This window comes from Bos grunniens, chromosome 5 (assembly GCF_055505025.1).
Source record: "Bos grunniens cultivar Pamir isolate PY7600 chromosome 5, Bosgru_T2T1.0, whole genome shotgun sequence".
Lineage (NCBI taxonomy): Eukaryota > Metazoa > Chordata > Mammalia > Artiodactyla > Bovidae > Bos > Bos grunniens.
The window spans coordinates 58414684-58440760 of NC_141169.1; the positions used below are offsets into that span (position 1 = coordinate 58414684).

Consider the following 26077-nt stretch of genomic DNA (forward strand, 5'->3'; position numbering starts at 1 on the left):
ATTAACTGCCTGACACCCAATTCTAAATGAGATAATTAGTCATTACTATCACCCAACTTATCAGTCTCACACTGTGAGACCCAAGAAAGCCAGAAATTTTTTCAAAGAATTCTTTCAGTTCAGTTCAGTCACTCAGTCATGTCTGACTCTTTGCGACCCCATGAATTGCAGCACGCCAGGCCTCCCTGTCCATCACCAACTCCTGGAGTCCACCCAAAGCCATGTCCATCCAACCATCTCATCCTCTGTCGTCCCCTTCTCCTCCTGCCCCCAATCTTTCCCAGGATCAGGGTCTTTTCAAATGAGTCAGCTCTTATGCATCAGGTGGCCAAAGTATTGGAGTTTCAGCTTCAACATAAGTCCTTCCAGTGAACACCCAGGACTGATCTGCTTTAGGATGGACTGGTTGGATCTCCTTGCAGTCCAAGGGACTCTCAAGAATCTTCTCCAACACCACAGTTCAAAAGCATCAATTCTTTGGGGCTCAGCTTTCTTTATAGTCCAACTCTCACATCCATACATGACCACTGGAAAAACCATAGCCTTGACTAGATGGACCTTTGTTGGCAATGTCTCTGCTTTTCAATATGCTGTCTAGGTTGGTCATAACTTTCCTTCCAAGGAGTAAGCGTCTTTTAATTTCATGGCCGCAGTCACCATCTGCAGTGATTTTGGAGCCCAGAAAAATAAAGTCAGCCACTGTTTCCACCGTTTCCCCATCTATTTGCCATGAAGTGATGGGACCGGATGCCATGATCTTACTTAGTTTTCTGAATGTTGAGCTTTAAGCCAACTTTTTCACTCTCCACTTTCACTTTCATCAAGAGGCTCTTTAGTTCTTCACTTTCTGCCATAAGGGTGGTGTCACTGCATATCTGAGGTTATTGATATTTCTCCCAGCAATCTTCTTTAGTGACTTTGAATAAAGAATGAATGAATCCTGCTCGCTGGCTCTGGTCAGAGTCCCGTTAGGGAAAGAAAACTGTACATGTATGGCCAGAAGGAGTTATGAGTATCTGCCAAATACTAGAGAGCAAGAGTTGGGAACTTGTGACACAGAAAGGATTTCTGCTTCCTGGCTTCCCGCGGATTCCAGGACTGCATTTAATCCAATGAGTGGGCAAGACTGCCATCTGGTGGTGGAATCTGGAATTTCTGCTTCTTGGAAGTGGGACTAAAACGGACCTTTTTTCTTTCCCCATACTTGGCGTATTTTTCACTTTAGATTTCTAGTCTGAGAAGTTCTATATCATAATGTATTAAGGCTTGCTCCTCTCTCCACCCTCTCCTACATCTTGCTTCTTTCCTTGAGTTCCCTCAAGCTTGGTAATGTTGGGTTGGGTTCCCTTGGGTTGCAGGTAATCCCCGGGAGTTCTTTTTCAGGAACTTCAGATTTCCAGCTGTTCTAGACCCAGTCCCGAGGAGGGAACGCTACTGGCTTTACGGCAAAGGAGTTAGGAGAGATGTGGACATTTAGTTCTTTCCTCACCACACTAGCTAACCAGGGTTTGTGGCCCCGCCCACTGCTCTGGTCTCCCAGGCAACTGTCTTCCAGCCAAGGGTGCCCCTCTCCCGGTGTTACCCAGGCAACCTTCAGTCCCGCCTCCTTTAAGGTCCTGACTGGTTCACAGCAAACGCAGGTTGAAGCCCACCAGGAGGCATTGAGCTTTGAAGGTTGTGAGTTGCCGGGAGAGAAGCAGAGATGAGGTTTCAGGAGCTGCTGGAGAGAAAAGGTGTTCGTGTAGCCTTGGGTAGCGGGGCCGTTATGTTATATCCTCAGGAAAGAAAAAAAGAGAGTGAAGTCGCTCAGTCATGTCTGACTCTTTGCGACCCTATGGACTGTAGCCTACCAGGCTTCTCTTCTCTGTCCATGGGATTCTTCAGGCAAGAATACTGGAGTGGGTTACCATTTCCTTCTTCAGGGGATCTTCCTGACCCAGGGATCGAACCCGAGTCTCCCGCATTGGGGGCAGGCTCTTTAACCTCTGAGCCATCAGGGACCCTCAGGAAAAGGAGCTGTAAATCCTGGAAGCCAGGTCAGCAGGGCTCTAGGCTAGAGGCACCTGGTCCACTCTCAGAGTTGCAGACTCCAGCACGGGGCGGGGGTGGGGGCGGGGGCGGTGCGGGAGGGACTGGTGGGAGCTGGGTGGGGGGCACTTGGGGGGAGCCACTCTAAGGGTAAAGGGGCACTGCTACCGTTCAGGCCACCCCACACTCAAACTGCCTGGTCCATCAGAGCTGGATTCAGTGGGCAGTAACTCATGACCCCTGACCACCCCCGCCCCGCCCCCCCCCCCCCACACTTCTTGCTTCTTCCTCCTAAAGGCCCTAATTCTAGGGTCAGTGGACTCATTCCCTGGCACTGTAGGTCTTTCCAAGGAGCGGGAGGGCTGGGCTATTGAGAAGCAGCTGGGGAGGGGGATTCCCTAGTCGGGAAAGACTTTCCCCTCCTGGCCTTCCCTGCAGGAGCCTCTGGGGGTGTGGTGTGAGGAGGCTATTCTGGGCTGGGGAGAGTCTGTTGGTGGAATGGATCCTCCCAGGTCCTTGCCACATACCCTGAAGCCCTCAGAGAGAAGCTCACTGTGTAATTACAATCATCTCCCTCACCGCATTCTAAACTATCATTATCTTCCCTGGATCTCCCCAAGCTGTGTTAACCACTTTGAACCCGAGGCACTCTGAGAGAAGTAGGAGGTTGGGAGGAGGGACCCAAAGTTCACTTTTGGAGGGTTGGGGGTGGAGGTGGGTGGGATACAAGTGGGGAACCCTGAGGATCACTTGGAGTCACGTCTTCCTCCCGTGCCCCTGCCCCTCTCCGCTCCCCACTACCTCTCGGAGCAGGCCGAGCCCTCCCTGTCCTGGGGTGCACCCTCTTTCCGCTTTCACTCTTGGTCTCTCTGGGCCTGCCCACCTCTTCCTGTCTTTCTTTCCTATTTATGCTTTTCCAGGCCCAAGTGGTGGGGTCCTGCTGGGGGCGGTGGGCCCAGGCTGGTCCTGTGGCCCAACCAGCCTGGCATGAGGCACCACTATTTCAGTTGCAGGCCTGAGAAAGGGAGGGGTGTGAGCGGAGAGTCTGCTTCCCCGGGGACTAAGCCCTGGTGGATGAGCTGACCCAGCCCCAAGGAAGAGAGATTCTAGCTAACCAGCCGCCCTGCATTGCCTCTTTCTCCTTTCTCCCAGATTCTGATCTGCTCCCTCCCAGAAGAAACCATAGTTGTGTCAATCTCTGCCCCCTGGGCAGGTCCTGGCGCCAGAACCACACATCAGGGAGCTCCTGCCCCAGGAGGTGCATGAAGAGGCCTTAGGCTGGACCTGCCCACCCTGCCCAGTCACCGGTCAGACATCTGATTGACCCTGTTGGTAACAGTGACGAGGGCTGGGAGGAGGTTGGGACAGGAATCCGGCAAGGGAGAATGAGGGGCGAGAGGTCAGGCGCTGGGGGCCCCAGAAGTAGGGAAAGGAACAGGTAAAAAGAGAGCAGAGTGCTGAGGATCCAGCCTGGCAGTGGGGGCTGGGGTGGGGTGGAGCTGGGACCAGAACCCTGGGCCAAGGCCAAGGTGGGTAGGAGGTGTCGAAGGAGATTGGCTTGTCCCTTCCAACCCTTTCCTTGGCCATCTAAAGAGGGGTGGCACCCAGGTATTACTCAAAACAAAATCATTTGAACTCCCATGAGTCTAAAACCGGTATGATCAAGAGTTATCATTCTTTTTTTTAAAAGTTTTTATTTTGTATATTTGGAGAAGGCAATGGCAACCCACTCCAGTACTCTTGCCTGGAAAATCTCATGGGCAGAGGAGCCTGGTGGGCTGCAGTCCATGGGGTCTTGAAGAGTCGGACACGACTGAGCGACTTCACTTTCACTTTTCACTTTCATGCACTGGAGAAGGAAATGGCAACCCACTCCAGTGTTCTTACTTGGAGAATCCCAGGGACAACGGAGCCTGGTGGGCTGCTGTCTATGGGGTCGCACAGAGTCGGAAACGACTGAAGCGACTTAGCAGCAGCAGCATAGCTGATTAACAATGTTATGACAGTTTCAGGTGAGCAGCAAAGGGACTCAACCATACATATACTTGTATCCATTCTCCCCTAAACTCCCCTCCCACCCAGGCTGCCACACATTGAGTAGAGTTTCGTGTGCTATACAGTACGTCCTTGTTGGCTATACATTTTAAATATAGCAGTGTGTACATGTCCATCTCAACCTCCCTAACTATCCCTTCCTCTCATCCTTCCTCTCCTCCCCTGGCAACTGTAAGCTCATTCTTGAAGTCTGTTTCTGTTTTGTAATTTCATTTAAGACTTATCATTTTTAAAGTATATTGTCATCCTGCTCATTTAACTTACATGCAGAGTACATCATGTGAAATGCCAGGCTGAATGAATCACAAACTGGAATCAAGATTGCCAGGAGAAACATCTACAGTCTAAAATATGCAGATGATAGCACTCTGATGGCAGAAAGTAAAGAGGAGCTAAATAGCTTCTTGATGAGGGTGAAAGAGGAGAGTGAAAAAGCTGGCTTAAAACTAAACATTCAAAAAATGAAAATCATGGCATCCAGTGCCGTCACTTTGTGGCACACAGAAGGAGAAAAAGTGGAAGCAGTGATACATTTTATTTTCTCGGGCTCCAAAATCACTGGGGATGGTGACTGCTGCCATGAAATTAAAAGACGTTTGCTCCTAGGAAGAAAAGCTATGACAAACTTGGACACCATATTAAAAAGCAGAAACATCACTTTGTAGACAAAGATCCATGTAGTCAAAGCTATGGTTTTTCCAGTAGTCATATATGTATTTGAGAGTTGGACCATAAAGAAGACTGAGCACCAAAGAATTGGTGCTTTTGAATTGTGGTGCTGGAGGAGACTCTTGAGAGTTCCTTGGACTGCAAGGAGATTAAACCCATCAGTCTTAAAGGAAATCAACCCTGAATATTCATTGGAAGGACCGATGCTGAAGCTGAAGCGCCAATACTTTGATCACGTGATGTGAAGACCCAATTCATTGGAAAAGACCCTGATGCTGGGAAAGATTGATGGGAAAAGGAGAAGAGGGGGCAGAGGATGAGATGCTTAGATCACCGACTCATTAGACATGAGTTTGAGCAAACACTGGGAGATAGTGGAGGACAGAGGAGTCTGGTGTGCATGGGGTCACAAAGAGTTGGACCCGATATAGAGACTGAATAACAACAATCCTTAAGGTAACAGAACTGTCCCTTTCATTCTCCTCTGATGCTCACAACTGTCCTGTGCTGTGAGGAAGGCAGTGGGAGAAGCTGCGGTTCAGGGAGGGCGAGAGTTTAGCCAAAGTCACCTACTCATGTAGGGCAGAGCCTGTCTGTCACCAAAGCTTCTGACCTCAGGGTGTTGCTTGCTGGTGGCAAACATGGTGCATGCGGCACCAGAGTTGCTGTGTCAAGACCCTGGTTCTCACTTGCAGGATGTACTTGAGTCCATGGCTTCATCTCTCTGAGCCTTCCTTTCCTCACGGTGAGGAGGTGAGCAGACTGGCAATGATGTTCCCCTGGGTACCATAGTGCAGTGAGCTGGTCTTGCCCCGAGCTGGGGTTGGCCCCACAGTGACTGGAGTCTCCTCTTTGTGCCTCTAGACTCAGGCAGTCAGAACATCTCCAGGCTTGCCCTTGTTTTGATCTAGCCCTGAGATCTGAGAGCTGCTCTCAAGCACCCCTACCTCCCTCCTATCCAAAGCTAGGGCTTCTGGATTGCAATCTCAGGTCCCCAGTTCAGACCCGACCTCTGGATCTGAAGTTCCCACGTCACCCTTCCTGTCCTCCCAGTGAAGAGGGCATCCTTTTTATTTCTCTCTCCCATCCCTGTCTCCTCCTCCTGCCTTCTCCCTACCCTGTACCTCATCCTTCTTCTCTGTTTCCCCTGCCCTCTCCCCCAACTTCTCCCTTGTCTTCCCCTCTTCTATTTGCTCCTGTGTCTCCACACTCCTCTCCCACCCTCCTCAGCTCTCCCCTTCTCTTCCCTCCTCTCCTTCCTCATGCCTCCTGGCTCCTCTCCCGTGCTCCCCTACCCCTAAGGACCTCGACAGGCAGGAGTTCACTGGGACCTCCCTTTCCCACCAGAGCACCTGAGAGAGGGGCGGGTAAGAATGGGGGCAGAGAGCTGAGGACCCAGCCTAGCAGCCTCACCTCTGGGCCGGCCCCTCCTAGTGGGGCTCAGGCCAGGGGCCTGCTGAGTGGAGGGGACAAGAGGTCTGTTGCAGATCTGGGCTGTGGGAGGCCCTGGGTGCTGGCTGCAAGCTGCTGTGCATTGCACTGGGTCTGGGCAATGCCTACGTGCTCTCAGATGGCACCACCCTTTCTTGGGACACCTGTGGCCTCCATGCCCTGCTGCTGGCTCTGGTTGGAGAGCTAGAGAGTAGCTTGGTTCCGCTGTGTGGGGAGAGGGAGGGGAGTGGGAGGGGAGAAGCCTACCCCAGCTCACCCACCACTGACCGGTGCCAGGCACCCAAGGGACAGAAGCCTGAGCAATCAAGTGTATGTATGTATCTGTGTGCTCAGTTACTTAGTCATCTCCTACTCTTTGTGGCCTCTTGGACTGTAGCCTGCCAGGCTCCTCTGCCCATGGAATTTTCCAGGCAAGAATCCTGGAGTGGGTTGCTATTTCCCTCTCTAGGGGATTTTCCTGACCCGTGTCTCTTGCATCTCCTGCACTGGCATGCGGGTTCTTTACCCTGGGAAGTCCAGCTAGTCAGGTGACATTTCTGGACACTAGCCCTTGGAGTTGGTGCTGGAGGCTCTGAAGGATGTGATGTTAAGGGCCAGGTCTGAGGTCAGCTGCCTCCCCACTCAGAGGTACCCAGGGCTCTATGCCAACTTTCCCAGCTAGCGGGGAAGGCCATTCTTTTTAAAAAAAATAGTGTCATTGACATAGAGAAGAGACTGGTGGTTGCCAAGGGGGAGAGGGTTAGGGGAGGGATCGAGTGGGAGGTTGGGGTTAGCAGATATAAGGTTTTTGACCCCCACTTTTTATTTATGCTTTTGGCGGTGTTGAGTCATGTGGGATCTTAGTTCCCAATTGTTGTTGTTCAGTCACTCAGTTGTGTCCAACTCTTTGTGACCCCATGGACTGCAGTGCATCAGGCCTCCCTGTCCCTCACCATCTCCCGAAGTCTGCCCAAGTTCATGTCCATTGCATCGGTGATGCCATCTTAATTCCCAGAGCAGGGATCAAACCTGTGCCCCTTGGAGTGGAAGAATGGAGTCCTAACCACTGGACTGCTAGGGAATTCCCCGAGCTTTTATATATAGAATGGATAAACAACAAGGTCTTACTGTGTGGCACAGGGAACCATGTTCAATGTCCTGGGATAAACCATAATGGAAAAGAATATAAGAAAGAATATATGTGTATAACCAAACCACTTTGCTAGACAGCAGCAGTTAACCCAACACTGTAAGTCAACTAAACTTCAATACAAAATTTTGTGTTAAAATATACATAACACAAAATTTACCATTTTAACTGTTTTTAAAGTGTTCAGTGGCTCTCAGTACATCCATGTGTTGTGCAGCTGTCACCACCGTCTGTCTCCGGATTTTTTTATCTTCTGAATCAGAAGCTGTATACCCAGTGGAACAATAACAATAACAGTCTCTATGAACATGACTAGGAATGTGACTGCTGCTGCTGCTACTGCTGCTAAGTCACTTCAGTCGTGTCCAACGACCCCATAGATGGCAGCCCATCAGGCTCCTCTGTCCCTGGGATTCTCTAGGCAAGAACACTGGAGTGGGTTGCCATTTCCTTCTCCAATGCATGAAAGTGAAAAGTGAAAGTGAAGTCGCTCAGTCATGCCCGACTCTTAGTGACCCCATGGACTGCAGCCTACCAGGCTCTTCCATCCATGGGATTTTCCAGGCAAGAGTACTGGAGTGGGGTGCCATTGGAATGTGACTAGGAATGGACTTTTCTTGCCGTCCCCCTTCCAGCTCCACACAGATCTGTTCCCCTGGGTCTCCTTGGCCCCATTCTTTCTCTCCCAGCTGCTGCCAGCATGCCACCCTGGCTGCAGTGCGTTTCCAGCCCTCCCCCTGGTGTTCCTCTAGGAGGGTCCCATCCTCCTGAGCCACCTCCCAGCTCCACCCCTGCCTGTCTGGAGGCCTCCACACTCACCCAGGGGGTGCTCAGGATCCTGCCCTGGCTCTGCTCTGGAAAATGCCACCCCACTCAATGGCCTTCTCTTGCTTCTCACCTTTCTTTACTATTCAGTGCTTCTGGCCACTGTCCCCTCCTCCTACTCTGAAATTCTCTTTTCTCTTGGCCTCTGAGAAAGTGAGACAGAGGAAGAAGCAGAGGCTCTGGAACCCCCAGAGATCTGGGTTCAAATCCTAACAATGCCTTTTACTAGCTTGGACTCAGGCCATGTCACTCCCTGTCTCTGAGCCTCAGTTTCCTTATCTCTGCTCAGATGGTAAAGAATCTGCTTGCAATGCAGGAGACCCAGGTTCGTACTCTGGGTTGGGGAAATCCCCTGGAGAAGGGAATGGCTACCCGCTCCAGTATTGTTGCCTGGAGAATTCCGTGGACAGAGGAGCCTGGCTGGCTACAATCCATGAGGTTTCAAAGAGTCAGACACGACTGAGTGACTAACACTTTCACTTTCGAAACAGGACAAATCACACAGCCCTCCTGGGTTGTCATTAGGATTGAGAGAACTCATGGCTCTAAGTGCCGGGCACTGGGCCTGGCAGAGTGAGGAGCCCAGCTCTGCAACTTTCTTTCCCTTTCGGATCACTCACTGCTACTAACCCCTCCCCCATTTTCCTTACACGCAAGGGTTTTCTGAAATCCTGTCTCAGTGTTCTCTCACCCTGGCCTTCACCCATCTGTGCATTTGCTGTTGTTGTCACTCAGTCACGTCTGACTCTTTGCGATCCCATGGACTGTAGCCCACCAGGCTCCTCTGTCCATGGAATTTTCCAGGCAAGAATACTGAAGTGGGTAACCATTCCCTTCTCCAGGGGATCTTCCTGACCCAGGGATCGAACTCATGTCTCCTGCATTGGCAGGCGGAGTCTTTACCCCTGAGTCACCAGGGATGCTCTGTCTGTGAATTTCAATATCACTTTCTCTCTCTAGTCTGACTACTCCTCTCTCCTGAGTCTCACATTCCTACTTCCAGGTGGGACATCTCTACCCGGCTGCACCTTATGTGTCTCCTGCCTTTGGTGACCACCACCTCTCCCTTGGGCTCCCAGGTCTGGAAACTCTGAGTTATCTCAGAGTCTTCCCACTTCCTCTTCTGCTCCCACAGGTAGGCAGTCACCTTGTTTTGATTTTCTCTCTGAAAGGCCCCTCCAAGGATTTCCCCTCCTTTCCCTGGTTGTGGCCTTTATCAGCCCTCCCGTGGACCAAGATGTGCCAGCATTCATTCCTCCTCCTTTCAGCAGGAGGTCGGCATTCACCCTCTTGGTAATTTCCCACCCTCCCCTTTGCCCTGAGAACACACCCTACACAGCCACTAGGTTCTTAACAGTCGTGTCACCCAGACTGTCTTCTTTTTTTAAATTTAAATTTATTTTAATTGCAGGCTAATTACTTTACAATATTGTAGTGGTTTTTGCCATATATTGACACCTATCAGCCATGGGTGTACATGTCAGACTGTCTTCTTTTCACTTCATCTGTTGTTTTGTGAAGTATTCCAAGGTCGATTACAGATGTGACATTTCACCCTGAAACATTTTAGTATGCATCTTTAAAAAAATAGAGAAAATTTCCTATATAATCGTACTATCATTAATAACATTATTTTCTCGTGTCTAATCTTCTGTTATATTCATATTTGCCTAGTTGTTCCAATACTTTGGCCACCTGTGGAGAAGGGCTGATTCACTGGAAAAGACCCTGATGCTGGGAAAGATTGAGGGCAGGAGGAGAAGGGGGTGACAGAGGATGAGATGGTTGGACGGGATCATTGACTCAATGGACATGAGTTTGAGCAAGCTCCGGGAGATGGAGAAGGACAGGGAAGGCTGGCAGACTGCAGTCCATGGGGTCACAAAGAGTCAGACATGACTTAGCAACTGAATGACAAGTTCTTCCTAAAATGTCTTTAGATTCAGTCAACGACCAAGCATTATGCTTAGTGTTTTGGTAGCTAAAGTTTCTCAGTCTTGACTGCAGACCACCTCCCTGCCCACCATTTGTCACCGCATCCTTCCCCAGCTCTGTGAACCAGCCAACCCCAATATGCCGTGAGGGATCTTTAGTTCCCATGCCCCTGCACTGGAAGGGCTTCGTTTTTTTAATTGATTTATTTTTGGCTGCGCTGGGTCTTCATTGCTGCATGTGGGCTTTCTCCACTTGTGGTGTGTGGGCTTCTCATCACAGTGTCTTCTCTTGTTGCAGAACACAGGCTCTAGGGAGTGCAGGCTTCAGTAGTTGTGTTACACAGGCTTAGCTGCCCTATGGCATGTGGGACTTCCTGGACCAGAGATCGAACTAGTGTCTCCTGCACTGCAAGGCAGATTCTTAACCACTGGACCACCAGGAAAGTTCCTGCCATGGACTTTTTTTTTTTTTTTTTTTTTTAGTTTTAACCACCAACCTGTATTTGGTTCTGTCTAGATGTTCCATCTGAGGTTTTATAAGTTAGAAGCAAGACATATTCTTTGTTTACAAAAAGGCTATTTCAGTGGAAACAATATTTCTGTACTTCAGGAATGCTTCTTAGAACACATCCCATGTTTAAATAAGCTGTTGTTGTTGTTTAGCCTCTAAGTCATGTCTGACTCTTCTGTGACCCCATGGACTGTAGCCCGTCAGGCTCCTCCATCCATGGGATTTCCCAGGCAAGAATACTGGAGTGGGTTGCCATTTCCTTCTCCATGGACTTTTAAAACTAATCCTTTTTACACTTGACCCTTTCCTTGTCCCTGGAACTGAGCGACTGCCCTTTTATTGTTTAAGGTCACCTCAGAGAGTAGGGCTTCCCAAGTGGCACTTGTGGTAAAGAACTCGACTGCCAATGCAGGAGACATAAGAGGCGCAGGTTCGATCCCTGTGTCAGGAAGATCCCCTGGAGGAAGGTATGGCAACCCACTCCAGTATTCTTGCCTGGAGAATCCCTTGGACAGAGGAGCCTGGTGGGCTACAGTCCATGAGGTCACAAAGAGTCGGATACGACTGAGTGACTAACACATACACCTCAGAGAGCACCAAGCACCTTGGTGAAATTCATTCTTTTTTGTTTTTCTCTGGGGCAGAGGCACCACCCGTCCCTCCCTCTGAGCTCATCCAGCTGCCACCAGGGGTTTCTGCCTCTGTTCACAGCGTGGGCTTGCTTCTGCCTGCTGGCACAGCACGGGGCCACCAATTCTCTTGCCACACTGGCCCTGTGCCCAGCACATGGCTGGCAGAAACAGATGAATATTCCTTACTTCAGCATCTTGGTTCCTCCTGCACAGCTCACCTGCAGTGATAACTGGGAAACAAAGTCCAGAAGTGGAGAAGGACATGGCGATCCACTCCAGTGTTCTTGCTTGGAGAGTGCCATGGACAGAAGAGACTAGTGGGCTGCAGTCCATGGGGTTGCACAGGGTTGGACAGGACTGAAGCGACTTAGCAGGCATGCAGGCACGCCAGGTCCACAAGGGCCTCGGTGTGTCTTACTGGAAGATTGTGGTCCTGGAAGCTGGTTCTCAGCCCAGCCCAGATGGCCTTCCTTTTGCTCTTAGTTTCTTTCCTTCCTTGACATATACTGAGGGTCAGGAAATGGTTCTTCAGGCTGGCTGAGAAGAATCTAAGGGGCGGGGCCCAGGCGGGGTTGCGGGGGTGGGGGAGGGGGGGGCAGGTTGTAGTGGCTGGTTATGCTCTTGAACTGTTTACATAGCTCCTGGGGACCACCATGGCTCACAGGGAGGGAGGCAGCTTGAGACCACCCCCTCACCTTCCAGTCCTGTCTTGGCCTTGCCCTCTGGGCTGTCCACCAGGATGCGATGGGGCAATCCAGGGTATATATGCCATGCCCGCGTGAGGGTCGCCCCCAAACCTCCATCGCAATAGGGAGATCCCAGAGGGGTGGGAGGCCACCTCGGCCACCCTCCCGCAGAAGGAGGAGCCTGACTCTGACGTGTTTTGATTGGCTGGGTGACATGGTGCTGGGAAGGGCTTCCTCCACTTCTCGGCTCATTACTTTGGAGCTCCAGAAAACGGAGGAGGGGTTAAGAGACGGGTACAGGAACACCCACTCTAGAACGCTGGAGGCTCTGAGGCTGGGGCCTTTCTTAAAGTTTATTCTGGGCCCACCAGATCCCAGAGAGCCAGCAGTTCCCTGTTGACTCTGGGGCAGGGGTCGGGGGCTGGAAAGGAGTTGGAGCGAGAGGAAGAGGGTGGGCTCTGGGTGGAGGATGAGGAGGCCTTCTGAAGACCATCTGGTCATCTCGCCTCAGCTCTGCAGCCCGACCCGGCGCTCAGAGAGTAACTCCGGGCGGCTTCTCCCTCCTTTAGCTTTCACATGTCTCCTCCCTTTCCCTGAGCCAGAAAGATCTAGGCGGCGCCGGGTCCCGCTCTCCTACCCCGAGGTGGCCCCTTTCTGGGGGCGCCAAAAGGGCCTCAGGCACCCCGAGGTCTTGCCCTTGGTGCCCTCGCTTGGTGGGGGTGGGCGCTGTCTCCGGGCGGGGGCCACGAGACCTCGACCGGGCGGGGGGCTTGGCCTTCCCCATATGAGCCCAGTGACTCAGGCCGCAGCTGTTCCCCCGTCACATGAGGGAGGCTGGAGGCCACTCGTCGGGGGAGGGGGCTGTGGCTGGAGCCGGGGCGGAGCCGCGCGCCGGGCGGGGCCGGAGCCAGGGGGTGCAGCTAGAGAGCCCCTGAGCAGCGGCGGGAGAGCAGCACACAGCCTCCGGGAGCCCAGGTGAGGCCGCGGGACCCTAGAGGCTGCGGCGGGGAGTGGGGAGGGGGTCACGGGTCGCCCCCAGCTCGGGGGCTCGCCCCAGGCCTCCGCAGATCTGCCGCGCTCCCCGCCGCTTCCGAGGCCCCCGCAACTTTTCAACTTGGTGAAGTTCGGGAGGCCCGGGACGGGCTGGGGTGCGGGGACGCCGGCCGCACTTCTGTTCGTCGGTGATCAGAACCCAGGGGAAAGGTCTCGGGGGTCGGGCTGGGGCTGAGGAGAGTTTTCCGTGACTGGTTTAGTGGAGAGGGGTGTTTAACACCTGGAGGCTGGAGGGCCGAGGGTAGGCGTTCGGTCCTGGCCGCTGCCAGCGCCCTCGGGTGGGTCCAGGGCCCCGCGAGGCGGCGGGGCGGGGTCCGGGCTGGGCTGCGGGCGCCCCCACCTCTCTTCTGCGGGTAGAGGAGGAGGCTGGAAGACGTGGATCTGACCGCGGGTTTCCGGGTGGGAGGGGCCGAGAATGGGGGCGGCTCAGGGGAGGTCTCGAGGGCCGGCGGGGAGCTCGGAAAGCGAGATCCCGCCTCGACCGGTTCTGATCCCCCCGCCCGCCCCTCTGCCCCAGGCCAGGCAGCCATGGCGGTGGAAGGAGGAATGAAATGTGTCAAGTTTCTGCTCTACGTTCTCCTGCTGGTCTTCTGCGTGAGTGGGGAGCGGGGCCGGCGCGGCGCGCTGGCAGGGTGCGGGGCGACCTGGCTCCGGAGGGATGAGGGGTGAGCGGCCAACAATGAAGGCAGCTGGAGACCAGATGTGGGAGGAAAAAGCCCGGGCTACAGCCGAAGCCAGCGCGGCCGTCCCTTTCTCCAGCTTTCGGGAAACTTTGAGGCTGGTTTGGGCCGACAAAGGCCGGTCTCCTTCTCCGTAAGCCCTCCGGGCCCTTCCTGTCTGGTGACCCAGCCTCCTGTGATATGGGGCAGTGGGGCAACCAGCCAACTGCCTGTTCTGATACTATCGCAGCTCTGCGCCTCGCCTCTGCTCCCCGCTTCTCTGTTCTTTCTCTCCCGCCACTCCTTCATCCCTCTTCATTCCCTCATCACCCCTCGCGGCCGCTTGGGGTGGGTAAGGGCTCTGCCCATCTCTATCGCTCCAGTCCTGGGCTCCTGGCTTGAGAGGCTACTGTTTGTACAGGGAGGGACCGGCCACTTTGACCCCTTTAAAACCCCTCCCTTCTCCCAGGCCCAGGAGGCCTGAGGAGCCCTCCTCACAGCTGGTGAGGATGTGGTCACTGAGGAGGATAGTGAGAAGGCAATTCTGGGAGCCCTGGAGGCGCATAGGAAGAGGCTCAAAGGAAGCATTGCTCTTTGTGAGGCATGTGTGTCCTGGGATCAAGGCTTACTGGAAACTTCTCTTTTTTTGCATTTGGTGAGAAATTGCTTGAAGGAAGGTGTGGTTCCTCCTGACGGCTTTCTCCCAGAGAGCCTTGAACAGTTTGCCTAGCCCTCACTGTGGGGCAAGGATGGGTCAGCCTCCTCCCCCACTGTCAAAAGTTTCCTGGAGGTGTGAGAATCCGTCTCTCTGGAGTGGGCTTCCATCTGTGTCCTGGGTCACCCGCACCTTCCACCGTGGGGGGCTGGTGGGTGCTGGGTCTTCTGAGTCCTGACCTGCCCTCCTCCTCACAGGCCTGTGCGGTGGGACTGATTGCTGTGGGCGTAGGGACCCACCTCGTCCTGAATCAGACTATCACCCATGGGGCCACCCCTAGTTTCCTGTTGCCTGTGGTCATCATCGCAGTGGGGGCCTTCCTCTTCCTGGTGGCCTTTGTGGGCTGCTGTGGAGCCTGCAAGGAGAACTACTGTCTTATGATCACAGTGAGTGGCTGTGGGCCAGCGTGGGTGCCTGGGGCTGCCGAAAGGGCATTTCTCTGGGCAGGGTTTGGGGGGTGGGTGGGTGAGGGAAACCTTGAATGTTCCTGAGACTGGCAGGGTCCTCCCACCCAGACTCTAACCTGACTCCTGTCCTTTGCACCTTCAGTTTGCCATCTTCTTGTCCCTTATCATGCTAGTTGAAGTGGCTGCAGCCATTGCTGGCTATGTGTTTAGAGACAAGGTAAGTAGGGAATAAGGGGAAGTCCTTGCCTCAGAGGTGTGGCTGCTCTGAGACCCAGTGCCCTAAGTTCTGACCTCCATGGTGCTCCTCCCTATTCCCAGGTGAGATCAGAATTTAATAAGGACTTCCGGCAGCAGATGAAGAATTATCCAAAAGACAACCAGACGGCATCGATCCTGGATAAGATGCAGAAAGATGTGAGTGGGGTTGCTGGGAGCAGGCGTAGTAGGAGAAGGAGATTCTTACCTCCATGTTGATGATGGAGGGTCACTTAACAGCCTTTCCCCCCATATCTCTGCTCTCCCCCAGTTTGAGTGCTGCGGGGCGGCTAACTACACAGACTGGGAGAAGATCCTGGCCGTGACCAATCAAGTCCCTGACTCCTGCTGCGTCAATATCACTCATAACTGTGGGATTAATTTCGTTGTGAAGGACATCCATACTGAGGTAGGAAGGGGGCTGAGATAGTAGGGGACTTGGGAAAGCTGGGAAATGTTTCAGGAGGTGAGAGGGACCAGGGGTGGAGGTGAAGAAGGTTGGGGCTCTGGGAAATTAGGCATCAGGGATCGGGAGGGGATCTGGTAATGCTGGGGATAGGATGAAAGGGACAGAGGGTGGGGGAGCCAGGTGGGCAGGGAGTGGGGTGTGGGAGATTTCTGACCGGGTCTTGTCTTGTGTGCCTGCCACCCGCCAGGGCTGTGTGGAGAAGATTGCGGCCTGGCTGAGGAAGAATGTGCTGGTGGTGGCTGCGGCAGCCCTGGGCATTGCCTTTGTGGAGGTGAGAGGCACCCTTGAGCATCTGGGAACTAGGGGCAGTGGGAGGGTGCTGAGCAGGGGACTGGTCTGTGGAGGGGAGCCCTGGTTGTCTCTGGGGTCTCTTGGGTAGGTCTCTATCTTGCCTCCCTGACCCCTCTTCACCCCCATCTCTCTCTGTCCTTCTAGATCCTGGGTATTGTCTTAGCATGCTGCCTTGTGAAGAGCATCCGAAGTGGCTATGAGGTGATGTAGGGGGTCTGTCTCTTCAGCCCCCTCATCCAGGGGAGTGGGGTAATATACTCCAGGTTTTTCAATTAAACGGATTATTTTTTCAGACCCCAAAGAGAAAGAGTCTCAATTTATCTTAAAGAGCGATACTTTATCCCTTATCCCTCTTTATCCATGTTCCCATCCTCTGGGACCCTGTTCTGTTTGCACCTCTGGGAAAGGCTGGCCTGTTTGGAGGGGGGGAGGGGGCAAAAGGAGGATTTTGCTCAAGGTTTTCTTTGGTCTGGCAGTGGATATGGGGATCCAGAGGAGGTTGAGGCCCACTGCCCTCCCTGTGCTGCCAGGCTCAGTGCTGAAGGGTTCATGAAGCCATCTCCCAAGTCAATGGGATTCCCTACAAAGGTCCTACCTGGGAGAGGCCGGCCTATATCCACCGTCGACATCTTCTCCCTGGCCTTCTGCCCACCTCAGACGTCCCAGCAACTCCCTGCTCCACTAATCCTCAAGGGGGCCTGGCTTCTTTCAGGGTGGTGACAAGTCACTTTTATACCTGTGTGGCCAGTTTATGTCCTTCTTGACTTACTTTAGATAATAGAAGAATTTAAGAGGTGGGTGCCTGTTTTTCCATGGAAACCACCCAGCTTGGCCTTGACTCCTCTTCACCAGCTCTCCACACCCCTATTCCCACTCTTTAACACTGGACTTCAACCTTAGTTCACGCAGAAAGGAGACATCCAACAGTGCCCTCTGGTGGCCACGTCTCTAGGTGCAGCTTCAAACACGCAAGACTGTCCCCTTGCGCCCCCTGTGGGTACTAGATGTTTTGCAGGTACTAAACACGCCAGAGACCCCGGAGGATGTCAGCTTAGGTGGTGGTGGTTGTTGAACCCATGTCTCCTGCGTCTCCTGCATTGGCAGGTGTGGTGTATCCTTTACCACTGAGCCACCAGGGAAGCCCCAGCCTAGGTTAGGAGTTAAATGGGGTCAATCTCCCACTGTGCAGCCATGAAATTAAAAGATGCTTACTCCTTGGAAGGAAAGTTATGACCAACCTAGATAGCATATTCAAAAGCAGAGACATTACTTTGCCAACAAAGGTCCGTCTAGTCAAGGCTATGGTTTTTCCAGTGGTCATGTATGGATGTGAGAGTTGGACTATAAAGAAAGCTGAGCACCGAAGAATTGATGCTTTTGAACTGTGGTGTTGGGAGGAGACTCTTGAGAGTCCCTTGGACTGCAAGGAGATCCAACCAGTCCATCCTAAAGCAGATCAGTCCTGGGTGTTCATTGGAAGGACTGATGCTGAAGCTGAAACTCCAATACTTTGGCCACCTGATGTGAAGAGCTGACTCATTTGAAAACACCCTGATGCTGGGAAAGATTGAGGGCAGGAGGAGAAGGGGACAACAAAGGATGAGATGGTTGGATGGCATCACCGACTCGATGGACGTGAGTCTGAGTGAACTCTGGGAGTTGGTGATGGACAGGGAGGCCTGGTATGCTTCGGATCATGGGGTCGCAAAGAGTTGGACACGACTGACCGACTGAACTGAACTGAACTCCCACTGTGCACCTTCATTTCTGCCCACCCACAGTGTTTTTTGTTTTGAATAATACATTTATTGAGTGACTGTTTTATGCCACGCACCAGGCAGTACCAGGGTAGGGGACAGAATAAATCAGAGTCCTTGCCTTGAACAGCCATCTTTTGCTGGAAGGCTGGATTTAGTAGACTGTCTGGGCAGGCTTGGGAAGGACCCAGGCGAGCACAGCATCCACCAGGCTGGCTGGCAAGTAGGAGGCTGGCAACCAGAGCAGCTTGGCATCCCAGCCTGGGCTGTAGCGGGTTCTGGGGTGACGGGCAGTTAGGGCATGCTCCAGGCACCTGCTCACCTTGGCCAGGTCCGGATCACAGATCATGTTCATGATACGTTGCTGCACTCTCAGGTCTGCAGCCCAGTGGACGGTTGTGATCAGTGTCCCTGTCCTGCTCCAGCCCACCCCAGGCCGGGTCTCTTGGGGTTCTCAGTTCCCTCCCCAGTTTGGGGTGTGGGCAGGTTGCCTATGGCTGGGGTGTTCTCCTATGGCACCCCCTTCTCCCTCATCCCTTCCCTGCCTGCCCTGCATGTCTCCTCCCAGCAGGCTGATGCAGGACTGGCCTTCTGGCACCCTTGTTTCCCTTCATGCGCCCCTTCGGGGGCCCAGCTACTCACATTTGGTGAGGAAGGCCTCCCCATAGAGGGCCTGTGTGGCTGGAGGCAGCCGTGCCCAGCAGGCCTGCAGGGTGTCCTCCAAAGTTTCCAGGTTTGTCACAGGGGTTCGGAAGAAGCCAGGTTCCACGATAGAGACCCGTACCCCAAAAGGAGCCACATCTCGCCTGGAGTGAGGGCAGACAGAGGTTTCTGGGTTCTTGTCTTTATAGGGAAAGGACCTTCAGGGACATGTGTAGGGATGCTGAGATGGGAAGAGGGTCAGGATTTCTGACAGGAAGAGACATCCCCACTGCCATGGGATGAGGGGCAAGCGGGTCAGAGGGAAGGCGGAGTTTCATTTGTTTTTGTTTTTTGGCCATGTTGTGTCATGCAGGATATTAGTTCCCCGACCAGGGCTCAAACCCGGGTGCCCTGCAGTCAAAGCATAGAGTCTTAACCACTGGACCACCAGGGAAGTCCCAAGGAGGTTGAGTTTTTCTTCCTTTTGTATTCTCTTCTAGCACGTAGAGCAGGGACCAGCAAACTTCTTAAAGGGCCAGATAGTAAATATTGTCAGCATTGCAGATCTAAATATTATGTAGGTACTTACATAACTGATTATAGTGTAACTATTTAAAAATGCAAATGCCATTATTAGCTTGTAGGCAGCTGGCTAGAGATCTGGCCCTGGAAGCACAATCTGCCAACTCCTGAACTGGAAGAACCATGTTCCCTAGATCCCAAAACACGGGGTCGAAAGTGCTGGATCTTTGCTGGGGAAAAATTAGACTGGTGTTTGCTGGGGGAAAGTGGGAGTACCCAGAGCAGACTACCCAAGTCCAAGTTGAAAGTATATTTCCATGATGCTGATTAAATGAAAATTAAACGACTGAGGCATAGGGACAAAAGTGGATATTGATGCTATTTGCCGTGTGATGGTGACAGAGGAGGGCTTCCTTCAGAAGGTGGGCTCAGCTTGAGGGAATCAAAGGTCTGTTCCAAATTCAGGCCCTGTTCCTATGGTTGTTGAGTCTGCTTTGTGCTCTCATGGGACTTTGAACGTTATTGTCTAAATAGGGGCTGGAGGACATGAGGATCAGGCTCTGTAGGTATACGTGCCAGTGCTCCCACCAGTGTGTGGTCTTGGGTGACTTTGGGTATGTTAGTGTGGTGTGTGTGAGTCCCTCAGTCGTGTCTGACTCTCTGCAACCCCACAGACTGTGGCCCACCGGGCTTCTCTGTCCATAGAATTCTCCAGGCAAGAATACTGGAGTGGATAGACATTCCCTTCTCCAGGGGATCTTCCCAACCCAGGGACTGAACCTGCGTCTCCTGCATTGCAGGCAGATTCTTTACTGTGTGAGCCACCAGGGAAGCCCATCCCCTAAGGGTGTTAACACCTACCCTTACAGGATTTTAGGGAGAATTGAATGAGAAAGTGTTATGTAAAGGTACTCATGGTAAGTAATGGTTATCATTAGAAACAATAACACTAAGAGAGTGGGATTTTGGGGGCATTTTCTATGTACCAGGCTCTGCTGGAGCCTCACACATACCCTCATTTTACTCACCCACGAGGCAGGCCTCATCGTGATTTAACAGGAGGAACAAACTGGGAAAAAAACAGTAACTGACTAAGGTCACCAAGCTCACGAGTGAAAGCTGGGATCTGAACCCAGGAAGTCGAGCCCTAAACTGTCTCTTAAGCCCTAAACTCCACCATGCCATGTGGTGGGCAGCTGCTAATTTGTTGGTTGAGCAAGCTCCCCCTGAATTGGGAGCGGAGTCCCTGCCCTCCTCACCTCAGGCTGTCAGAGAAGGCCTCCAGGCCAAACTTGGAGACGCAGTAGCCCCCTCCATTGGCTGCCAGACGGCCAAGGACACTGGTGATGTTGATCACTCGGCCCCGGGCCTGCAGCAGCAGGGGCAGCAGGGCGAGGGTGACCCCGATGGGACCCAGCGTGTTCACATTCAGCACCCGCTGGAAGTCCTCCCGCGTCTGCCATGGGGTGGGACCAATGATGCCAGCCACACCAGCATTATTCACCAGACCAAAAAGCCCTGTGGGTGGATGAGAGGCGTGGGGTAGGGAAGGCATTCCCATTGCCCCTCTCCTTCCTGGGGGTATCTGAGCCCTGCCACTCCCCCCACACAGTCTCTCTGGCTTTCCACAGCCCCTGTGTGTGCACACCTCACATGCCTATCCCCGTGGCCCCCGCCACACTCACCTGCTTCCCCAACATGCGTTTCCACCCACTTGACTGCCTGCCGGATGCTCTGGGGATCTGTGACATCCAGCAGGGTGGTGTGGAGGCGGGAGGAGGCGACTCGTTGGAGGTCCTCCGCCCCCGAGGGTGTCAGGCAGCTGGCCAGTACTCGGAAGCCTCTCTGGTCCAGCCTCAGAGCAAGGAGCCGCCCAAAGCCCGAGTCACAGCCGGTGATGAAGATAAAAGCATCGCTGGCTGGCAGGCACTGCCGGTCCCTGAGCAACCACAGTGCTGCCCAGAGCAAGACACCCAGCAGCAGAGGCAGCCACATGGCTGGAGCCCAGGTGACCTGCAGGTGGCAGCCGAGGCTGGGCAGGGGGACGTGTCTAGCCGACGCTGGCCCTCCAGCCCTCACCCCTCAGATCCTTGCCTAGCTGGAAGTCTCTGGTTTGAGCAAATTGACAAATTACCTGCTTGGCAGATAACCTGCAGACAAACTATGGTTCATCTAAGTAAAGTGACGATCTGGGCAGACCCTGTATCTGTGGGTAACTTAACTGAATGGTCATGAGCTGGGTCCTGAGCAGACCGGCTGCATGGGAGCAGAGGGATCTTTGTTGTTGCCTCAGCTCCCACTAAACCAGCTGAGCCCTGTTTTTGGAAACACATAAAGGACCCCTGCATTCTAGTCCTGGTGGCTCCAAACTTATTGTGTGAGGCTGAGCACTGCCCTGTGTCTCTGAACTTGTTTTCTCATCTACCAAGTAGGGCTAACGCCCAACATGCCCACCTGGGAGCTGTGGAGGATCAAAGGGGATAAAGTATGAGGGGACACCCGCCAAGCTTTAGGCTTTGAGTTTTCAATATCACTAGTCTTCTCATAGCCACTGCCCCTCCCCTCCCCCCAGCACCCTGCTTACCTCCTCGGGAAAGCTGTTGGCAGGTACTATAGCACCTGAAGCTGTTCCTTTTGTTTTGCTCGAGAAACTTGTGGTCCAGGTCTTCCCAGGCTCCCACACTAGCTACAGCTAAGGCCAAAGTCCGTGGCGGGTGGACTGGGTACCAGAAGTATTAAGTGCATGTGGGGCTGGCGGGGGTGGGGTGGGGGAGGAGGAGCCAGGGAAGCTGGGCCTGTGGGCTGAAGCCAGGGCTTGGCACCGGCCAGGAGCGCCCGGCTCCCCCCTTGGCTTGGTCTTTTCTAGTGGGGCTTCCTGGCTCTCTCTGTCACTGATTGTTAAGACGAGGGTATCTGTCCAGGATGGCAGCTGCCCCCCTCTGTCAGTAACCTTGGACCTGTCATTCCTCCCCCTCCCCACCCTGAAGTGCTCCCACACCCGAGTTAATCTCCCACCTGGTCCAGACTCATGACACTGCTTAGCACCAGGCTGGGAGAGGCCGTGAGCACGTGGAGGGGCAGAGAGCCAGAGCTGGACCAGGACTGCTCTCTGTTTTGTTTCTCCTCTGCCAGAAATGGAAGTCCTGGGTTGGGAGGCTTGGGATGGGGCCCATTGCCCTTCTCTGGGGAGGGGTGGGGAACTCCCATGTTCTGCTTATCCGGAAGGTACCTGCAACAGGTACAAGGCCCGAGGAGGAGAAGAGACTTGAGACCTTAAGAGGAAGCTGGTTCCAGTCCCTACCCAAAAGAGACACCCAAAAGGTAGCGTCTGTTAAGAGGAAGAGCCTTTGAATCTTCCATCCCCGCCCCCCACAAGAAGCTAGTAGTTCCTGGAGACAAACATGAAGAAATGGAGGCTTGTGTTTTATTCATGGGCTGTCAGCCTCCCTCCTGCCCGCCCGGGGCAGGTGGGAGATTCGGGGCAGGGAGAGCAGGCAGGGCTAGGAGGGGGCCGACTGCAGCTGCCCTTTGTAGACGTACTCCAGCGCGGTGGCAATGGTGCGCATGTCCAGCTCGATGCTCCGAGCCCAGTTCTCCACATCCCCAATTTCCTGGAAGGGAGGGGGTGGGAGCCCAGGAGTCAGGGTGGGTGGGGTGTGGCTCCAGGGGCTGGATGGGGGCACATTCCATCCATCCCCTAGAAAGGGCTTTGCTTGGACCCACCAGCTGCTTTTACCTCTTCCTCTAACTTCTGTGGCACTGGGGCCATAGATTTCTGGGCTTTCTGGGACTATCCGCACTTCCTTTTTAACCCTAGGCCAGAGGGGAGCCCCTGAGGGTGCAGTCAATGGAGTCATAGGATGAGGCTGGTGAGGCAGGCAGTGTGGCTTACCTTGAGTGCCTGGTTGAAGTTCTCCACCATCCCGATCCACTGGCCTGTCTGCTTGGCAAACTGGGCTGCCTGGACCTGCAGGGTCTTCACCTCATGGTCAAGCTTCCTCTGGTTCATGTAGGCCTGGGCCACACTAGAGGTTGGAGGAGGAGGGAGGCCATATCACCCAGCTGGTGGGGAGTGGTCTCCAGAACTAACATCCCAGGGCTGCAGTAGGAGGCTGCTCAGGAGTCAGGATGGAGAAAACCTTGGGATTTCAGCCATTCCTGGATGTAAGGCAAGTGACTACAAGAGCATGCAAGTGAGCCCGGTCCCTTCCTTCCACTCCCAGGATTCCCAGGAGAGCTAACTAGATACAGACCATTTCCTGCCCCAAAAGGAGCTCCCAAAGCTGGGGGAGAGAAGGGAGGGTGCACTTGGTCGGCAGGGGTGGAGGGGGTACCACTGGGGAAGAAGCTGGGAGGGAAAAGAGGCCATGGGGAGGCTGGGAAAATCCAGCAGCAGGGACACATCTGGCAATGATTGGGAGGCCAGGGATCAGTGCAAGAAGTTGGGAAGGGAAATCGGGCCCCTCCCTGAATCTGGGGTGGGATGGGAGAGCAACCCCCTCCCCAGGAACTCAGGGTCAAGAGAAGACATCCCAAGGGCTGCTTCCTGGCTCTGTCTCTCTCCCAATCCTCCTTTCGCCCACACAGATGAACGAACACACACATGCACTCTCTCTCTCTTCCTTCTGCTCTAGGCAATAGTCTTTCTTTTCTCCTTAATCACAGTTCGCTGCAGTTCCATTACTGCCATGAGGTTGGTATCCCCAGTCCTCTGCCCACTCACCCCCACCCCCCCAGTAATTGTGCAACAATTGTTATCCCTAATTGGTTGATGAATCTTTCATTCTCCGCCCCAAAGTTCTAGGTCAGCTGCGAGACTCCACATCCGGTGCCCCCACCCACTGGAATCTGTCGGGGCTGGAGGGGAGCAAGGGGGTTGTGTGTGGGGGGGTTGTTCCAGAGAGTGGGATGGACACCTGACAGGGGCTGAGATAGACTGAGCCTTTGTTTTCCTTTCCCGGGAATGAGAGGAGCTGTGGGCAGCAACACAAAAGGCTTTCTAATCTGGCTTTGGCTTAGCTGCCCTCTAAGCTGGACATAGGGTGGCCCCAAGCAAAGAAAGAGAAGCGGGAGAAACCTGGGCCAACCTCACAGCAGAGCCCAGGAGGCGCCGACGTGGGAGGGAGGGAAGGCGTCGACCCTGTCCCTTCTCTTTGGGAGATAGCTGGGTCACAGTGTGGGGTGTTATAGGAGCTGAAACAGGAATTGCAGGGGGCTCCCAATGCTTCAAGTTTCCCCTGGGAGCTCCTGAAATCCCCATTTACCCCATTGACCTCCTGCTTTCTCTCATTCACATTGAGTGGTGGGGGAGAACTGGATGGGGGGTCAGAGGTTCCAACCACAGCCTTCTCTTCCCCTAATCTTCCTGAGATGAGCAATGAAGATGATAGTCCCTGCCTGGCTCACTTGGGTGACTCAGTCTCTGAATTCACAACCAAGCTATTCCACTTGCCCTGGGTAGAAGGCATCACACTGCCTCCTTTCTCCCAACAGATGGCCTGGCTATCAAATCATCATCTCTGCACTTTTCTGGGTCACTTGGGGTCAAGAGGCAATGTTCTCTACTCCTTCCCATGTATCTGGTCATTACTGGCATCCTTACTTAGGATGGGAGCAAGGGGTGGTCTCTGGAGACCCGGAAGGATGAGGGAGTGTCAGCCTGGCTCTGCGGTGGCTCCTGGCATAGGTTCTGCCCTCACCCTCACCAGCTGTGTCATCTCTTTCCTGCCAGTTGCTCTCCAGACTTGCCAGAGGGTGGGAGGTGCAGAAGGAGAGGGTGGGAAGCTGTAGGGAAGGACGGTGCTCTCCCTCCTGCTGGAAGTGACAGCTGGACTTGGAGGGGTGAAGGGACGTGGCCAGATGGCATCAAGTCGTGAGCACCAGGGAGGTTATTGTTGGGAAAGGGAAATCTGGCTGCTTCTCCACTGGCCACAGCTGCTCCCCCCTGCCCAATGTTAGGGGTCAGAGCTGACTCAAGACTCTCTCCATAAAAGTTAAGCTGGGTGGGGGAGGGTAGGGGAATGAGAGGAACAGCTCATCCCCTCAGGAGCAGCCTGAAGGCTAGGCCAGTGCCTAAACTTGGGTGGAGGAGTGTTCGTGTTGACGCAAAGAGGTTCATACCCTACATTGAGGTGATCGACCAAAGCTTCTGTCAGGCAGGTCGCTGCAGTGATGGCCTCTCGCCTTCTCTTCTCTGGGTGGAGGGGGAAAAGGGATTAGATAGACTTGTTTTTTTGAGGAGTGATGCTTAAGGTTCCCCACCCATTCATTATTCTGCTAGCTATGGGAACACCTCAAGTAATTCCAGAGTGCCAGAGCTGACAGGGCCTTGCAAAACATAAAGCAAGCTCTTTCATTTTCGAGGTGAGGAAACTGGTAGCCTGAGAAGGGAAGCGATTCGCCCAGGGACGCTAAGTCCTTGGCAGCGACCAGGACTCCAGACTCTCAGGCACATTTTCCCCACTGGTTTGGCCTAAAGGTTGGTAACTCTGGGGTTCCCAGCCTGGATTCAGGACACAAGGGGCCCATCCCCATTTCGGCAGTTTCAGGCCTCCAAGAATCCCAGTCCTGTCGGGTCCTCAACACCCTCCTCTCTTCAGGAGGTTTCCTTCCCACTTCCAGGACGAGCGGCCCCCTGGACCAATCGGCACAGCGTTCCGTGAACAGGGGGCGGGGCTAGGATACTGCGGACACAGCGCGGGGGACGTTGCCAAGGGGGACGCTAATGCTGCTAAAGGGACCAGAGCCATTGGCAGGGGAACGGAACTCACCTCCACCAAAGCTCCTGTAATTTCCTCTACCCCAAGCCCGCGCCCTTCCCCGGATCTGGGCCGTTACTTGAGATCCAGGCTCCGGGCTGAGGCTAGGCCGCGGAGGGAGAGAAAACGGCGGGCTGGATACTCGGCTTACCCTGAAGCTCTTTGCGTTCATTCTGCTTGGCCTGGTGTTCTTTCAGCAGGCGGGACAGCATGGTCGCGGCGGGCTCGGGGTAGGGCGTGCCCAGCCCCCCTCCGACTCGCGGAACTAGACCTCGCAGCTCCGCTCCCGCCGGGCCGGGGTCACGTGGCCGCAATGTCACGTGAGGCCCGGAACCGCCCTCCTCTTGAGACCTGGGGTGGTAGGTAGAGAGGATCTTGGCTGGGAAGGGAGGTGATAGTAGGGGCAGGTGAGCTCTTGTCTTTATTGGGAACTCACTTTGCTAAGTGTGGGAAGACGTTTTCTTTAGTACTCAGGTTGCAGAACAGTTTTTAATCTCCTCTGGATCCCAGGATCCTAGGAGGGTTGTTGTTGCCAGGCTGTCTATCATGGTTCGGTTGTTGCGGGAGCAGAGGTTCCCAGGACTCATTGAAATTCTTTTCCTTCCCTGGCCTTTTCCTCCTGGCAGCT

At 53.9% G+C, this 26077-nt stretch overlaps 3 protein-coding genes and 1 long non-coding RNA gene across 6 annotated transcripts; 2 read left to right on the top strand and 2 right to left on the bottom strand.

Moving 5' to 3' along the window:
• Window positions 1–1599: 1599 nt before the first annotated feature.
• LOC147372085 (uncharacterized) lies at window positions 1600–9788 on the top strand. The gene is made up of 3 exons (XR_015163935.1): window positions 1600–2036; window positions 3181–3335; window positions 9162–9788. It is a non-coding gene; the product is annotated as an uncharacterized LOC147372085 (long non-coding RNA).
• Window positions 9789–12843: 3055 nt separating this feature from the next.
• On the top strand, window positions 12844–16071 carry CD63 (CD63 molecule). Its single transcript, XM_086400762.1, has 8 exons — window positions 12844–12896; window positions 13492–13568; window positions 14546–14734; window positions 14898–14972; window positions 15074–15169; window positions 15282–15419; window positions 15667–15750; window positions 15915–16071. Exons 2-8 carry the CDS (start codon window positions 13503–13505, stop codon window positions 15978–15980), a joined length of 714 nt encoding a protein of 237 aa, XP_086256888.1. The 5' UTR covers window positions 12844–12896; window positions 13492–13502; the 3' UTR covers window positions 15981–16071.
• A 1482-nt stretch (window positions 16072–17553) lies between these two features.
• RDH5 (retinol dehydrogenase 5) lies at window positions 17554–22042 on the bottom strand. 2 transcript variants are annotated; one of them, XM_086400760.1, is made up of 5 exons: window positions 21707–22042; window positions 20377–20704; window positions 19951–20209; window positions 18170–18333; window positions 17554–17905 (listed from the first exon to the last, which is right to left on the bottom strand). In XM_086400760.1, the coding sequence occupies exons 1-5, from the start codon at window positions 21896–21898 to the stop codon at window positions 17682–17684; spliced, it is 1167 nt and encodes a 388-aa protein (XP_086256886.1). In that variant the 5' UTR covers window positions 21899–22042; the 3' UTR covers window positions 17554–17681. The 2 variants fall into 2 exon arrangements, with proteins under 2 accessions (XP_086256886.1, XP_086256887.1); XM_086400761.1 differs by lacking the exon at window positions 21707–22042 and adding an exon at window positions 21276–21412.
• Window positions 22043–22093: 51 nt separating this feature from the next.
• Window positions 22094–25745, bottom strand: BLOC1S1 (biogenesis of lysosomal organelles complex 1 subunit 1). Of its 2 annotated transcripts, none has more exons than XM_086400764.1 (4): window positions 25601–25745; window positions 24812–24884; window positions 22584–22716; window positions 22094–22302 (listed from the first exon to the last, which is right to left on the bottom strand). In XM_086400764.1, exons 1-4 carry the CDS (start codon window positions 25659–25661, stop codon window positions 22192–22194), a joined length of 378 nt encoding a protein of 125 aa, XP_086256890.1. In that variant the 5' UTR covers window positions 25662–25745; the 3' UTR covers window positions 22094–22191. The 2 variants fall into 2 exon arrangements, with proteins under 2 accessions (XP_086256890.1, XP_086256889.1); XM_086400763.1 differs by having other exon boundaries at window positions 25462–25745.
• Between the last annotated feature and the right edge of the window lie 332 nt (window positions 25746–26077).